The 18,068-nt window shown below is 39.7% G+C and overlaps 1 protein-coding gene across 6 annotated transcripts in view; it reads right to left on the reverse strand.

The window, feature by feature from the left end:
- The window catches only part of LOC109925136 (peptidyl-prolyl cis-trans isomerase FKBP4-like), a 39,676-nt gene that overhangs the window by 17,186 nt on the left and 4,422 nt on the right, over positions 1-18,068 (reverse strand). For 5 of the 6 annotated variants that reach the window (XM_048607753.1, XM_048607754.1, XM_048607755.1 and 2 more), the window contains exons 2-6: positions 12,284-12,384; positions 9,656-9,800; positions 8,201-8,343; positions 7,589-7,709; positions 2,092-2,248 (exon numbers count right to left, since the gene is read on the reverse strand). In XM_048607753.1, coding sequence (XP_048463710.1) covers positions 2,092-2,248; positions 7,589-7,709; positions 8,201-8,343; positions 9,656-9,800; positions 12,284-12,370 — 653 coding nt within the window. In that variant the 5' untranslated portion in view covers positions 12,371-12,384. Of the gene's footprint in view, positions 1-2,091; positions 2,249-7,588; positions 7,710-8,200; positions 8,344-9,655; positions 9,801-12,283; positions 12,577-18,068 lie in introns of those variants that run through there. The other variant, XM_020525113.2, reaches the window with a different exon arrangement.

Below are 18,068 nucleotides of genomic sequence, written 5' to 3' on the forward strand. Positions count from 1 at the left end.
ATTTTGTCAAGTATCCTCAATGCCATGCTGTGTCAAATGTTGCCTTGATGTTGAAGGCAGTTATTTGTGCTACCAACTACAGTTATAGTAGCATATTTTCATGTATCACTGAACTAGCAATCCAGAGATACAAGCCAAATTCCGTGGGAATTTAAATTCAATTCACCAAATAAATTAACTAAGGCCTGCAAAACTGTGGCTGACTCATCTGTTCACTAACAAGTGACCTAGCAAGTCCATTAGTTCCTTAAAATCACTACAGAAAAAAGAAACCTTAACAAGAATACAACTGAAGGACTACCTAACATCAACACTAACACTGGGCATGACATATTTTGGTTGACCCTGCAAACTACTGAATTACATCTAAAGAATTGTGCCAAAATTAGGAAGATTGTCCTGTAATAGCAAAACATTTATGCTCACCTAATGATATCTTATAGCCAATATTCTGACTCCATCATTGTCCCTGTATACATCCTGTCCCACTGACAGATCCATTAGTGATGATGGCACAGTAACTGGCTCAGAGTACTCAGCATTAAACTACACGGAGTCCAGACTCAATGGCCAAAGAAACTTGGAATTGATTACCACTCATCATTCTCCAACAATTTCTTGTAGGCCTCCACATTAAACTCCACTTGAGAAAGCCACTGAAGATAGCAAGGAAACTGTATATTCTGGCTAATGTATATTCATCAGCAAAAGTTGATAGTGACAGGTTCACTATTGACTAACTGGCTAAATCTGAAGGTTAATTCTCAGATGATGCCTGCAGCAGGTAGAAAGACAGCAAACATGAGAAAAAAAAACAAACTACACTTTGTCCTTAATAAATTTACGTATAGGTCAATAACAATATTGGTAGAGTTATCCCTGTACAGTCCTTATGGAAGGAATGAGATGTGAACCTCCAGCATGGTGCTAAACAGCACTAATTCAGAACAGATCTTTCAATTAAAAAATGAGATGTTGTTAGTCAGAGCTATATTATGCAATAACCTGTAAACTACTGGCACATTTCTTATTAGACCATCACCATTAAGTAGGATTAAACCTGTTTCAATCATCATCAAGATAGAAATCAATGCTAGGAACAACACGAAGTATGCCGAAAAGCAAAATGACAACTTGGTAAACTACAAGACAGCATGCTTGCTAAAGTGGGCTAGCAGCATGTTAGAGCTATACAAGTCCAAAACCAGAAGATCTGATCAAAGGTCTCTGGTTGCTATTTCTGGTCATAGATGATAGTAAACAATTAAGCATCTAATGAAAGGATGAGGCTCCATGAACAGCATCAACGATGACACATTCCAACCAGTTGTGTGCAAAAGGCTCCAAGTATTTCAGTCTCCTGTTGACAAATCCCACCATCATAATGTCAATCTTCAAGAAATTTCATCTCTTCACATGGTTGTCGAGAAATTGATGGGCACAAATCATATTGAAGTTGACCCAGACAATATTCCAGCTATAATGCATCAGGCTCTAGCCGAGCTATTCTAGTGCAGTTGCATCATTTGCTTCTAGCAGATAAAATGGAAAACTGTAGGCAGAGTAGGCCAGGCAAACAAGCTGTCCAAACACCACTCCAGTACACCCTTGATCAACAAAGAAATGCGAGATATTATTCAAGTGCTGTCACATAGCACTTACTCACCAATCCTCAAATTTTCTCCAATCTGAACTGGTGCTCCAGACATTGTATCTCTATTTATTTAGTGACACTAATTGTATACTGACAATCAATATTTCCCTCTTTCACTCCTCTTAAATAGCAAATGTACTGTTCTGCATGCTTTTGCACCATCTGGCATCATCAGCAAATTAAAGTCATTGAAACTGTCTCTTATCCTGATAGTCTTCTCAGCAACTTTTTTTTCAGTCTTCCTTCAACCTAAAAACTCAACAGGTTATTAAAACCACCTGGGGTCACCACATTAATTTATCGGATTTACTTTGCCTGCTCTCCTATCTCTTTCTATGTCGAGAGACCAATCTTGGCTTCTTACAATGGTTTTCCAATAAAACCGTTCAGTTACTGTTTTGGGCAGGATAGCAAGTAAATGCTATATTTAAACTTACTTTGGTTTTAGCGATATAATAGCCTCTTCTCCCTTTTCCATTTCTTGCAATGCCTTCTCAATTCCTGATGGAACATCATGTTCTTCACCATCTCCAATAATAAATGATAGATCTCGACTATCGAAGACAGTACCCTTATATTTGCCTTCCAGATGTACTGAAATAAAGAAGAGATAGCAACTATTTAAAATATTGAATGAGCATTGGTCCAAAACAGAGATACCCAAGCAGCTCCACTGCTTTACAAGATATTTCACATTTTGCTTCATTCTGGTGATCTGTACTCAAATGTAATTCATTCAAGTTGGAGTTCAGTTCTAACAACTGATTAAAACATAATTCATTTTTAAAAAATCCTTCCCATGTTTGCAAAGTGTTGGTTTTTTCAATACATCTGTCTACCAAAACATGCATGAATGCAATGATCTGAAAGCATTTTATACATAGGTGGCACAGTCAGCAAGAAATTAAATAACCAAAAATGTTAGATTGACTAATACAAAAATAAACAACCATTCGTACACAGAAAATCTATGAAGCTGCTGGCTGAGCAATGATTTTATTTGCAGTGAAAAGGTATTTTTATACTTAAAACAAACCATTTGGGTGTAACTGTGGTGCATAATAAGTAATGAGAGTTTCAAAAAAAATGAAAGGGATATTTAAACAAAAGCTTTATACAAAAAAAAGTGCTAAAGGACAACGTGAACAGGTTAGAGTCAATTGCAAGACCACAAGGATGGGAACTCAACACCGAGGGGTATTTAATATTTAGGAAGGACAGACAGAAAGTGAAAGGAGGCAGGACAACTTTGTTAGGAAAGCATAATTAGTGCAATAATGAGCAAGAGAGAGGAAAGGTGCCTCAACCTGTGGCTTAAGAAAGAAATTAGGTATAGTATTTAGATCTAAAGAGGAAACAAAAAATTGCCAGAAAAAGCAGCAAGACTGAAGACTGGGTACAGTTTAAAATTCAGCAAAAAGAAAGGACAAAAGGTTTGATCATGAGGAACAAATACAGTATGGAAGTAAAATTGCAGGGAACGTAGAAACTGAAAACAAAACCTTCTACTAATCTTACTTTGTGTGTTTATAGAGACAAGTGCAGGTGACCTCCAGCAAGAAGCTGGTGAAATCATAATATGGAATAAAGAAATGGTCAAAGAATTGACAAATTGTTCACAGAAGGAACAAATATCTTGACAGAAATGTTGCAGAACCAAGGGTCTAGTGAGAGGAGTTGAAAGAATTGAAATATTAGCAAGAAAACGTGGAGGGTAAATCAACAGATTAAAACTGATGAAACAGCAGGATCTGCCAATCTATAATGCAGAGTAGTGAAGGAAATGGCCTTGGAAATACTGGAAACATTAGATATCATCTTCCAAAATTCAACAGACTCTGGAAAAGTTCCGATGGCAAATGTAACTCCACTATTTAAAAAAAAGGATAGAAAAGTAAGAGAATACAGACCAATTACCTAACATCAGTAATGGAGAAAATATTGTACTCTGTTGTCAAAGACACAACTGAACATTTGGAAAGCATTAACAGGATTGGACAAAGCCAGCGCGGGTTTATGAAAGAAAATCATGCTTAACAAATCACAGAAACCCTACAGGATGGAAGCAGGCCATTCAGCTGTCAAGTTCACATCGACCCTCAAAATGCTCCAGTAGATGCTTTTTGGAAGATGTAACTAGTAGAACAAATTTCCACTGGATCAGAGACAGTGGGACATTGCAAGTGGATGCTTTGCAAAAAAGATCATATCACCATTTGACGACAACATTTGATTAATCAGGACCTGGACGTTATGACCTTTGAATCGGCATTGGCCAGAGTGGGGCCTGCATGGAATGGCAGATGACGGTGGCAACATGGGCGTGGGGAGCAGCAAGGCTAAGTAAATGACGAAGGATGACTAAGTAAAAGACTGGTGGCAGCAATGCCAGGATGAAGCAGACGGGACTCCACCCCAGCCCAAGGTCTCTCAGCGAGCAAGGCGCAGGTCCCATGCTTAATCCCCAGTCCAGACTTGCAGGTTGAGCCGAAGCTTGAGGTCTGCGGCTAGGCCCGGGTGCCTGATGGCAAAGGCAGGTTTGGCCCCAGTGAAGGACCCCGCAGCACTACCAGCAGCTGCGTCAGCAAGGTTGGCCTAGCGTGAACTCATGGCAGCAGTGACGTTGGAGGTGAGATGGAACCGGACAATGGCAACTCTTTCTTCCAGTGACGGCATGGCGAAGCACAGTTGCAGTAGTGTTGATGGTTTAGCAGCAGGGACTCAAGGCACTGAAGTGGAGGAGCCCGGATAAAGGTCAATGGCTGACCTAGAAGCAGGAACTGTTCAAAAGACCACCTAACTTTATTGAAGTAAGACGAGATTTTTAATTTTTCTGGCATTTTATTCTGTGTTTTGGTTTATTTTATGCTTTAAGATGGTGTCAGAGAGTGATGACACTAAACAACACTTTTCACTGCATTCATAATAAAAACATGTGACAATCAAAAAACATAACGGAAAAGCAGCCGATTGGGGGTATTCAGAATTTCAGTGAATTAGATTTTCAGAAGGCTTTTGCAAAGGTTTTTTTTTGTTACTTGTAGGACTATGGAGTTGCTGTTTGGCCAGCATTTATTGCCTGTCCCGAGCTGCCTTTGAACCGAGTGGCTTGCAGTTGAGAGTCAACAACATTGCTGTGGGTCTGAAATCACATAGAGGCCAGACCAGGGGAGTACAATATATTTCCTACCCTGAGGGAGATTAGTGAGCCACATGGGTTCTTCTGACAATTACAAATGGTTTCATGGTCATCAGTAAATTCTTAATTCTACATTTTTTTGTCTTATTGAACAAATTCAATAATCTGCTGTGCTGGGATTTGAACCCAGGTCACCCGAGCATTGTGTGTTTCTGGAATAATAGTCTAGCAATAATACCATTAGGCCATTCACCTCCTCATTAAGAGTTCAGAGTGCAAAATTAAAGCACATGGCATATAGGCTAATATTTTGGCATGGATCAAGAACTGGTTGACATTTGGGAAACAGATTGGGAATAAATAGGGCTCAACAGAAGAGCTGAAGTCATTAGTGAGTTAAGCATCATTTCACAGATTGAAACAGGTGGCTTAATTGATGACAGAGATATCTGACACGTAGAAGACCCAGCCACCCACAAGACATTAAGGCTGAGTTCAGTGGCTTCAGACTAGTTTACAGATTATTTTAAAATAAAAAAAAATAGAGAAAGTAATGGGACTAACAGATAAATTTCTAGAATCTCTCGGCCCCTGCCCTAAAACATCAAAAGTAGCAGATACAGAAATTACATTTGTATTAGTCAATAATTTTTGAAGTTTTTAACCTTTGTACTTTTTTTAGAAAGTTACAAATTTCACACCATTATTTAGAACGGAAGAGAGGGTTAAATCAGGTAATTTCAGACTGTCACTTAACATTGGTTATGCTGAAATTAGTGTCTCACTATCATAGCATCCCTACCGTGTAAATACAAGCCATTTGGTCCATTGAGGCTGTACCAACCCTCCAAAAGATCATGCCTCCATGCTATCGCCGTAACCCCACATTTAGCTAACCAACTAGTCTGCACAACCCTTGACACAACAGGGCAATTTAGCATGGCCAATCTACCTAACCTGCAGGAAGGAAACCGGAGCACCTGGAGGATACCCAAGGAGACACAGGGAGAGCATGAAAACTCCATACAGCCACTCAAGGAAGGAATCAAAGCTAGGTTCTTGGTGGTGAGAGACTGCACTGGTACCTTATCAGACATCTTCTGAAAATTCAAATATATTTCACCCACTGCTTCATTACCTATTTATCTGTCCTGCTTGTAACCTCCTCAAAAGAATTCTAATAAATTTGTTAGGCATGATTTTCCTTCTGTGAAGGCATGCTTACTCTGTTTGATTATATGATGTATTTTTAAATGCTCCGGTATTATGTCCTTTATAGACTCCAACAATTTCCCAGTAACACGTGTTATAGTTACCTGTTCGTGTCTTTTTTAATTAAAAAAAGCATCACATTGGCATTTTCTACATCTCTGGGACTTGCCCAGAATCTAAGGAGTCTTGGACGATTACTATGAGTGCATCCACTATCTCTGTAACGACTTTATTATCCTAGAATGCATTTCAGCAGGTCCAAACACTTCTTGGTCTTTGGGCCATTAGTTTCCTAGTAATCTAGTCAGTTATTGTACTTATTTCCTCTCCTCAGTTTGCCTCCTGATTATTTAGCATTTTTGGAAAATTATTCAAGTATTCCACTGTGAAGGCTGATGGAAAATATCTGTTTAACTCCTCTGCAATTTCCTGGTTCCCCATTATTTCCCCAGACTCATTCTCTTAAAAGATTATGTTAACTTCAACCTCTCTCTTCCCATATAGAGGCTCTTGCTTTCCACGTTGATAGTACTTGAAAATTTACCTTCAAAGTTTATCTTCTCCCCAATTTTTTGGTTGTCTTTCAATTTTTTAAAAAAAACTTTCATCTGCCATACAACATTATACCTTTTTCTTTCATTTCAATGCTATTCTTAACTTCCTTGGTTAACGATGGTTGTCTTATCCCCTTCGTATACTGTCTCTCTCTTACTGGGATGCATCTATCTTTGTTGAGAGCCATCGTTCCTCAAAAATCTTTGTTGCTGAACTCCCACTCCAGTCCACCCAACTAGCTCTGCCCTCATTCTTTTGTAAGCACCCTTCAGTTTAACAATTATTTTCAACCTAAATTTCTCCCTCCAACTAACTGCCAAATTTTGATCACATTATGGTTGCTGTTTCCTAGGGAATCCTTAACGCTACGATAGTTTATTGAACCTGCCCCATTACTCTTCATCAGATCAAAAAAACTGATACTTGGTTGGATCCACAACATACTGTTTTAGGGAACTGTCCCAAATAAACTATGAATCCTTCCTCTGCTAATCCGAGTATCCCAGTCTACATTTTTCATGTTAACCCATAGCTCTCCCTATCCTGTATTCCTTTTAAAATTGTACCATTAAGTCTATATTGTCTCTCGTCATTTTCCCTACTTCCCTAACAAACCCCAAGTTCATTACCATCATCTCTCCTTCTGAAGTCATGGCCTTCAGTGCTCCACCCCAAGAGTTCCAGGCCTCCTGCCAGTTTGACACCTGCCCTCTCAAGACAGAATTATCGGCTCTTTTTCTCTCTTCCACATTTCTCCTGCACCCATGTTTTTAAACCTTCCATACTCACACATCCCAAAGTTCTAAGATTTCCCCTGGTTAAAAGGTGGCTGACCCAGGGTCAGAATGCAGGTTCTGGAGTGGTCCATGTGCACCACCAAATGAGGTCAGTGTAGGAGCATGACATGACCTTCAGGCGTGGCACCCTCCACCAGGAGATACATACACAGCAGGACTGCTGATATGACTTGCAAATATGCTGGAAATATAAACAGGAGCAAGAAACAAGGGCATAAAGTAGTGTCTTACTTTCAACTGATGCTCCCTCATTGGGTTTAGAGTAACTTTCTCCCTTCTTTCGGATTCGGCGAATAATTCCACCATCTTCATCTTCTGTCAGGTCTTCTGCTTTGATTTCAAAAAGCTCAATCTTAAAAAGTGAAAACAACAGAAGCAATGTAAAATATTATATGCCATGTCGCCTTCATGAAGAATTTATAACAATTCGGAATGCATTACATACTTTAAACACACCTGATCCTCTCTATCATGGATCTGTTTCTTGATGAACGTATGGGGCATTTAGCTACGCACACAATAAAATTCTCATCGTTGATATATTATGGTACTGACAAACCTTACATAGTAGCAGAAATAAATTGCTAGACGATTGACAGTGACCATGAGACAAATGTTTATTTGAGAATCAATATGGCATACATGTATTCTGCCAGTTCAATTTCCCTCAATTACATTGTTATATAATTCAAGATAAGTTAACTTTTATAAATAAAATTACAAATTCAAACAAGAAAATAATTGAAGCTTCAATAATTTGAAACAAATAGATGGGGACAAAGATTTAGATATGATCGCCAATGAAAAGGGAGAGAAGCTTTCTTTTAAAACAAAATTGGGTACCTCAAACACCAGTGTGGCATTGGGTGGAATTTTTGGTGGACTGCCTGCAGAGCCATAAGCATATTCTGGTGTACAGATGATCTGACAGACTTCATTAATCTTCATGGTGGCCACTGCGATATCCCATGCTTTAATAACTTGCCCTGTTCAAAATAAGGAAAAATCAATACTTCAGTCCTGTCATTAACATGCAATTATGTCAACAACAAAAAACAAAGCACCCTCTTGATAAGATTAAGCCATTTTATGTTGCATAGAATTCCACATCAATGCAAGCTGGCTCCCAACTCACTTGTTCCAAAGACTATCATATGTATCTAAAAATCAACTTTCATTGGGAAATCAGAGGGCTCTAACACAATTTGCACTTCCAGACTTCAGCATGAACACTGCCAGATTATGATGACAATACAATGCTGCAAGGGTATCATCTGAATTAGTAAGGACGGCAGAGGGACCTTGTCTCAATCTAGCTTCCAGTGTTTTGAAATCAGTTGTTATTGCTGCCAATTCTTGGCTAATATGAAAAAAAAATTAGCATGACATTTCAAGTATTTCTGAGAACAGCTTATTAGACATTACCAGGTTTTCCACGTGTATAATTTGTGTTAAGTCTTGCTTGGGAGTACTTAAACCTTCCTGCAAATGAAATTATTATTTTACATTGAATGCACTGGTATCTGGGGATACTCAATGTGAAGCTGATACTACATGTGGTTCTAACTCATGCTACAAAATTCTGCATTCAAAGTTCTTACTCCATTTTATCAAAATCTCTTCCAGTAAAAAGTTCAAACGTTCCACAAAATGCTGCATTGCTAAGATGTTATCATCCCCTCAAGAACTTCTTGATCAACTGTACCATTACAGGCTCAATAATGAATACTCTAACCATACTGCACACAGCCTATACCTTGTCTGCAACATATATTGTTTGAAATTTCTGGCAAAAAAACAACATATGAATATTATGCAGACAACCCTCCCACCTAATTCTCCTTGATCTATTTGAAGATGGTACAGCTTCTGCATGATGTAGTTTGGATTAAGAATTGGACAAGATTCAAGATATAACCAAAATCAACAATCATAATTTAAATAGCAAAATCAAAATTGACATAAAATCCCAGCACAGACAGTACAATACCTCCGAAAAGCCATTACATAAAACCTTCTTCCCATAAACTGAAAAGATGCTCACCAAATTTCCAATAAAAACTAAGGGCTCGAGAAACTCAGCAGGTCCAGAAGCACTTGCGGAGAGATCCATTGAGTTCATTGTGGCTGTTCTTTGGAACTTATTTTGATCTGCCCCTCATCTTCATTTTAAACACATGTATATGGGGTTTTCATTTGTGAAATTACAGCAATGGAGCAGAAATGGAGGAACTTGGAACACTTGTTGCTCTAGAGACAGAAAAATTCAAAGAACACAAAGAATCAAAAGAATATTACCTTTGCCAAGGTCAAATGTGAAAGTGTCATCTCGGTCTCTGCTAGAGTCAAATTTAGTTCCATCTAACAGCGTTCCAGTATAATGGACAGAGACCTTGTCACCTGTCATTGGGGTCTCCTCACTAGTGCCATCTTTTTTTATCAGCTGTAAGAAGAAAGGGACAGATTAACAATTCAAAACATTATGATTGAGGGTACAAGTCATCTGAAGTTATAAATTACTGCAAGTTAAAGGTCACTGGAATTTTAAAATGATTTTTATAGGATATGTGGGATATCTGGTTATGGTTTATCTCTTTCTCTATCGTTTTCGTGTATCACATAGGAAGTAGCTTTTAAAGACAACAGTTTTGATTGATTTGAGGTTGCCAAAGGAAGATGTTTATCCTCAGAAACAGAACACTGAAGACTATTGAGTACCCAAAACTAGTGTCTGATCATAACTACACTATCATTTCCAACGCTCTCACAAGCCACAGTTAATTGTGCATTAATTACATTTCTTTTGTGGGCATTAACTGAGTATTCATTGTGCCCCTAAAACTAGATACCAAGGCCAAACTGATTAGAAAGGCAAACTGAAGTTTAAAAAAGTTAGCTTAAGTGCTATCCTTCACCAATTAGCTTTTTGAAGTTATCATATCAAAGTTACTTTCCAAACCCACAACCACTTCCATCTAGAAGGACAAGAGCAGCAGATACATGGGAATACCACCACCTTCAAATTCCCCCTCCAAGCCACTCACCATCCTGGCTTCAAAATATGTCACTGTTCCATCACTGTTGCTGGATCAGAATCCTGGAATTCCCTCCCTAATGGCATTGTGGGTCAACCCACAGCAGGTGGACTGCAGCAGTTCAAGAAGATAGCTCACCACCACCTTCTCAAGGGCAGCTATGGACGGGCAATAAATGCTGGCCAGCCAGCGACGCCTACACCCCACAAATGAATAAAAAGGGATATCTGGTCGGTGCTGACAAGTTAGACCGAGGGGTCTGTTTCCGAGCAGTATATCTCTATGACTTTGACTATACCCCGTAGCCCCATAACCTTGACCTATTTACAATGATTAAAAGAACGCTTGCACTTTGAGCTTTGGATGTTTTTCCCTTTCCTGTTTCTTATAATAGAAGATTAGACATATTCAAAATGACTCTCCCTCATTCTCTTGGAGCAGGAGACTACACACAAGGCCTACAAAAATACTGGAAAAAAAGTTCAATGTAAATTCATCAGGATATTATGAAGGATTAGATTACAGTTACAAATTGTTTTGAGTGGCTTCTCAACTTTAGAAAAAACAATCTTCAAGACCTATAATGGCAGCTAGGGAAGCTGCAATGAGAACACATTAAAAATAAAAAATGAAGCAAAGAAAAGTCACTGAAGCAGTGTGACAAATTTTCTTAACAAAGGCAATTAGATAGGAAAATGAAAGAAAAACAATAGTGAAGTGTAACACATCAATTAAGAGTGACATTACAATAGATGTTTTAAGAAGAACAAATTGGTTTTGACTGGAGAAGATTTTCAGATTCTACAAGGGTGCCTTTTCATCCCAACTTAATAGGGATAACTGAATAATGTAAAGCATACTAAGGATATGAAACTTTGAGTAACACATGGTTATGCAAACTCCAGTGAGGAGAAAATGGCAAGTTTTGTTCCAAATTTGTTCAAGTATATCCCTTCTGTCTGTGATATTTAATTTTGGGACAGTACAAATGGAATTTTAGCTATAACTACCAATGCTCACTACGTTGGTTGAGCACATGGGGAAAACAGGAAATCTGAACTTCAATTTTCAAATTAAAATGTAGGGAAACCAACAGATGTCAAGCTTGTGGCAACTTGTATAATTCTCACTCAACTACCGCAAATTTAACATCACCCGTGTACCAAGTTCTTCCAGATGAACTGGTTTTCAGTATGTTTTATTCTTTCATAAACCACTATTATGCTAAAACGTATTGGTTCATTATGATACAGTAAAATCTTTAGAGTTTGAAATACAGAATTGACGGAAGCATACAACCCACGGCTTCAAATGTGGAGGAAAAAAAAATACAAAAGACAAAAACCGTGGACGCCAGGGCCTGCATTCGATGCTGCCTGTTGTATGGGCATTGTGGAGAAGTGTTGGGTGTTTGTAGTATATAGCAGGAAGGGGGTCTGGGTGGAGTGGGGCCATTCGCACTGTACATACAGTGACCTCTTTAGAGGTTCTGCAGTGGCACCTTGTTACCATTTAACCAACCCAACACTATATAAAATGTGTCCACCCAGGAACCCGAGTGAATTGGAGCGCAAGGCAGGGTGTAATTAATCACAAACCACTGTCTGCATATAAGACACTTAACTCCACACGACTGAATTATTTGTTTCATAACACCGGCAAATTCACCTCAAACACAGCTCACGCTTTCTCGCCTTAGATAAAAACATCAAAAGGCGCCTCGTGTATTAGATGGCCTAGGGATAGTCTCCTGTTTTGGGTGCTTTCTGAAACTAGTAACTACATGTGGATATTTCCTTTGTCCAATGCTGATAAGAGTTTATGAATCAATATTGATTTCATCCGATTTTTGAAACAGGAGGTTTTGTTGGCTGCTTAATCCGGCTCTTACCTTTAGAACTCCTCCATCTTTCTTAGGGCTGATATCTTCCCCTTCAATAGGGATCTGCTGTTCGGTTTTCTCTTCTCCTGCGGTCATTGTTCCGTTCAAAACTGTTTGTTTCGCAAAAATATAATAATCTATTTAGATACAAGGGCGAGTATAATACTCTAAATGCCTCTAGACTTCCACGGCCAGCATAAACGTGCCGAAACTCGACTGTTTGAGAATGTAATAAAGGGAGGCGGGTCACAGAACTTTCCAGAGAGAGAAAAAAGCTGCAAACGATCCGCCTACTTTCCCGCCTCTAGCACATGGCTCTCTTCTGGCTCTCTGGAAAATTCTCCACTGCGGATTGAACTGTATATACCTCATCGCTGGAGAATGACAGCTTGACTAATTTATCATTACGCGCAGTCCCTAAGACCTGGTTCAAAATATAAAGCCAACCCAAATCTTACACTCGGATAAATTAAAAACAAAAATACTGGAAATATTCAGCAGGTTTTAGTCATGCTGCATTCTCCAACCTGCCCCTAAGATACAGTTTTGAGACCCGCACGTAGCTTGCAGCTTCGATTCATCACCATAATCACTGCACCCGCCCTCCCTCCTTAAGGGTATGTTTCTCCCATATTAAGGGATTTTAGTTATTTTACTTTAGAGAAGCTGGGACTTGTTCATCAAGGAAAACAGATTGTGGAGAGGAGGTGTGATAGACGCAGAGCAGATAAGGAAACACTGGAAGGATGGAGAATCAGAAGGCACAGAATTTAGGTAATTAGCAAAAGAAGTAGCACTGTTCTGAGTCAGGGATGATGAACATGCTTAGGGTTGCAGGGCTCTTGTGGCACAGTGGTACTGTCCCTCCCTCTGAACTTGACAGCCCAGGTGGGTTCAAGTTGTTACATCTCCAAGACAGGTTGATTAGATACTCAAGGTTGCACATTTCTGTCACAGTTCATCATATCATCGATTCTAAACTAATTTGGATCCTAGGGCAGGATGGATCTGAAGTGGTGGATTTCACTTCCTTTTGTTTTCTGCCACCACTCTCCATCATTGTGACTCAAAGCGTGATGCAGCTCAATTAATGTTGCCATTTTGAAAAACTGGTAGCAAACTCTTCCAGTCACTAAGATGCTACCGCACCTCAAGGAAAGTGTTGGACACTTGTTCTTTGCCCACCCCCCCAGGATACTGAATTTGAGAGTTGAGAAAACAGGACTTGATGAAGCAAATGCTTTTCATCCATCCAGACACAATATCTAGTCCAACATAGTTTATTTTACAGGAGTGTTGACATACTGCTTTTGCAGTAGACTTCAAGAAGGGCATGAGAAATTGTTAGACAGTTCTCCTACTGAATTCAGAGGTCGCATGACTCATACAATTTTTCTGGTGCTCTTATGTTTTGCTGACGTCCAGTCAATCTCACTGCAGGAGGGTGGTGGCAACAACTGCTTTGTACACCTGGGCGTTTGTTCACTTGTGCACAAGTTTTGATTTTACTTCTAAAGAGAAGAAAGCATACCTTGCTTGGGACCAACTTCTGTAGCACCAACAAGGAAAGACTGAAATTAAAACAGAACATGTCGGAAATGCTCAGCAGGTCAAGCACATCTACATGAGAACAACTCGCATTGACCGAGAGTCAGAATAAGCAAAAGAGGTGCGCAATGTTTTAAGAAAGTACCGAGCAAGGAAAACAACTAATAAAATGGAAGGTCTATAACAGGTTGAAAGCTACGAGTTGTTAAATGAGGAAAAAAAAAATGGTGCAAGTAAAACGGAGTGATAACGGGATAAGTAAAGAAACAAAATATGGGTCTTTAGAACGTGTATAAAGCAACAACCCAAACATTACACCCACCAACTATGTGGAAAAGTAGGTGCAGTGATTACTTCATTGAAAATGAGGCACTATTCCTCAAGATTCACAAGCATAGATTGTGAGGCTAAGGACTGAAATAAAATAGTTCAGGGTCACATTTGTGGACCAAATTTCAAACATAAAATTAGTTCCCTTTTTTTGAAGATGGAGACCATATTGTGAGCAGTTAAGTACAGTACAGTAAATTGAAAGAAGCACAAATAAATAATTGTTTTACCAGCGTGAAGTGGTTACAATCTTTGATGGTGGGAAATGAGGAGGTGAAAGGGCAGGTGTTGTAATTTCTATACATCAGTCTCATGGAGGGAACAATACCTTCAAAGTACTGAAAGTACAAGAGATGTTTGATAGCACCCTCATGCTGGAGTAAGAAGAGGATTAGATAGTCTGAAGTCTACCTTTTTCATTCATTCACAGCTTGTGGGCATCACTGGCTGGGTCAACATTTATTGCCTATCCCCAACTGTCCAGAGGACAGTTGAGAGTCAATGATAGAAAGTTAGGGAGGAAATTGCAGTGACCTTTGCAAAAATATTTGTACCATCTATAACTACAGGTGAGGTGCCAGATGATTGAAGAGTGGCTGGTGTCGTGCCTTTGACGTTCTTGGGGCCTGGATTTGAATCCTATCATGGCAGATAGTGGAATTTGAATTCAATAAAAATCTGGAGTTAAGAGTCCAATGATGACTACGAAACTGTTGCTGATTGTCAGAAAAACCTATCCGGTTTACTGATACCCTTTAGGGAAGGAAATCTGCCATCCTTACCTGGTCTGGCCTAAATGTGACTTCAGACCCACAGCAACATAGAGTCATAGAGCACGGAAACACATTCCTCGGTCAATGCCGAGCATAATTCCAAACTAAACTAGTGTCACCTGCCTGCACGTGGCCCATTTCCCTCCAAACATTTCTTTTTCATGTACTTACCCAAATGTCTTTTAAACATCGTAACTGTACTGGTGTTCATCACTTCCTCTGGAAGTTCATTCCACGCACAAATCACTCTGTTTTTAAAAAAAGTTGCCCGTCCTTGTCTTTTTTGAATCTTTCTCCTCTCACCTTTAAAAATATGCCTCTTGGTCTTGAAATCCTGCCATTCACCTTATCCATACCCCTCCTGATTTTATAAACCTCTATGAGGTCACTTCGCAATCTCCTATGTGCCAGAGGAAAACAAAATCCCAGCCTCTCCTTTACAACTCAAGCCCTCCATTCCTGGCAATATTCTTTTCCGAACAGCTTAATGATATCTTTCTGGCAACCAGAACTGGACATGGTGCTCCAGAAGAGACCTCACCAACAACCTCAACATTACATCCTAACTCCTATACTCAAACGTCTGACCAATGAAGGCAAGCATGCTAAACGCCTTCTTAACCATACTGTCTACAAATAGAGTCATACAAGATGGAAACAGATCCTTTGGTCCAACCAGTCCATGCTGAATATACTCTTATACTAGTCCCACTTGCCTGCTCCCAGAATTATGTACCCGAACCCCTAGGTCTCTGTCTTCTGCAACACCACCTGAAGTCCTACCCTTGTTTGTTTTCCCAAAATGCAATACCTTTAAATTGAACTCCATCTGCTACTCCTCAACCCATTGACCCATTGTTCAAGATCTTAGATAACCTCCTTCACTGTCCAATTTACCACCAATTTTTGTGTCATCTGCAAACTTACTAACCATGCCTTCTATATTCTGATCTAAGTCATTTATATAAATGACAAACAAAAGTGGACCCAGCACTAATCCCTATGGAACACCACTGGTAACAGGCCTCCAGTCTGAAAAACAACCTTCCACCACCTGGAGGGTGGAGAGGGGCAGAAACAGAAGGGGAGAAACAGAAGATGGGAAACAGGTGGTGCGAAGCAGCCGGGCAAAAACCACCTGTCATTAAGCCAATTTTGAATCCAATTGGCAAGTTCACCCTGAATACCATATGATCTAACTTTACAAATTAGTCTACCATGCAAAACCTGGTCAAAGGCTTTAGAAGTAAAGAATGTCTACCACTCTGCCCTCATCAGTCTTCTTGGTAACTTCCTCAAAAAACTCAATCAAGCTTGTGAGACATGATTTCCCTCACACAAAACCGTGCCTATCCCTAATCACGCCTTAACTGTCCAAGTGCACATAAATTCTATCTTTCAGAATCATCTCCAACAGTTTACCCACCACTGACGTCAGACACACAGGTCTATAGTTCCCAGATTGCTCCTTCTTGACCGAGGAACGTGTTTCCGTGCTCTACGACTCTACGTTGCTGTGGGTCTGAAGTCACATTTAGGCCAGACCAGGTAAGGATGGCAGATTTCCTTCCCTAAAAGATATCAGTAAACCGGATAGGTTTTTCTGACAATCAGCAACAGTTTCATAGTCATCGTTGGACTCTTAACTCCAGATTTTTATGGAATTCAAATTCCACTATCTGCCATGGTAGAATTCAAATCCAGGCCCCAAGAACATTAGCTGGAACTCTGGATTACCTGCAGCAATTTCACTCCTCCTCTTCAGTACAAAGTAACATTTCAATTCAGATGCTCCATTACATCTTTTGATGATTTGAATACAAAGACTGCTGAACTGAAGTGTGAAGTCAAAAGGACCCTTATGGTAGGAAAGGGGAGAGCTAAGAGCTAAAGTGTAGGAGACTGGACAGAGAATCGAGGGTAGGTGTGGAATTTCAATTTGGGAAAAGGAAGATGTATTGGAAGCACTCATGTGCCAGAACAGATGTGATAATGGAAGGCCAGTTTCTTCTTTTCTATGTGAAGCGGGATGAAGTGTAATCATGGTAGGTTTGGAAGTAATTGGCCTTGCCAAAAGGTCATTGGCAAATCAGATTAGATATATGAACGCATGGCTCAAATACTGGAATGGGAGGAGTTCTGGTTTAAGAGGTCCTGCCACCAGTACTGGGGAAAGTAGGATCTGTACAGATAGATCTGAACAGGATGGTCTCAACCTGAAACAGGCTAGGGCTGGTGCTCTTGCCAACTGCATAACTAGGCAAGTAAAAAGGTGTAGTGATTGGAACCAGGTTGACCTTGTTGACTGAAGTCATCGATTGGTCAGGTTAACAAGTCCCATTAGGAAAGCCCTGGCTGACCAATCAAACCAGGAGATTAGATCTCCTCAGTTCAGGTGACTGACTCTGAACTGGCTGGCCACTGAAAGAAATCTATTAATATGGGAAATGACAAATAGACCTTGACAGGATAGGCTAGAGAGTACGAACCTAAGACTGAACTAACAGATAAAACTACAAGTTACAAATAAAGGATAAAGCTAAAAGTAATGTAACTGAATGCACAGAGCATCTATAACAAAACAGATGAACTGACAGAACAAATTGAAATAAATAGTTATGATCTGGCAGGCATTACAGAGACATGGCTGCAGAATGACAAGAACTGGAACTGAATCTTGTAGGGTAAAGGATATTCAAGGACAGAAAGCTAGGAGAAGGTGAATAGATGGCTCTGTTAGCTAATTATGGTATTAGTACAATAGTGAGTGATCACCTAAGTTCAGGAAACCTCGAAACAATTTGGACGGAGATTAGAAATAAAAAAAGCAATGTCACTTGTGGGAGTAGTGCATAGGCCCCTTAACAGCAACTATATAGTGGGGTGAAGCATAAAGGAAGAAATAATTCAAACTTGTCAGAAAGGTACAGCAATAGCCATTGGAGATGTTAATCTCCCTATTTATCTAGAAATGGGCAAGAATTTGTATGAAAGGAACGGGAAGTGAAAATTCAAAACACAGAAGCTTCAACAAGTGAATCAGAGATAGTAGGAACTGCAGATGCTGGAGAATCCGAGACAACAAGGTGCAGGGCTGGATGAACACAGCAGGCCAAGCAGCATCATAGGAGCAGAGAGGCTGA

The sequence above is a fragment of the Rhincodon typus genome, chromosome 18 (genome assembly GCF_021869965.1).
Source record: "Rhincodon typus isolate 14 chromosome 18, sRhiTyp1.1, whole genome shotgun sequence".
NCBI classification, from domain to species: Eukaryota; Metazoa; Chordata; class Chondrichthyes; order Orectolobiformes; family Rhincodontidae; genus Rhincodon; species Rhincodon typus.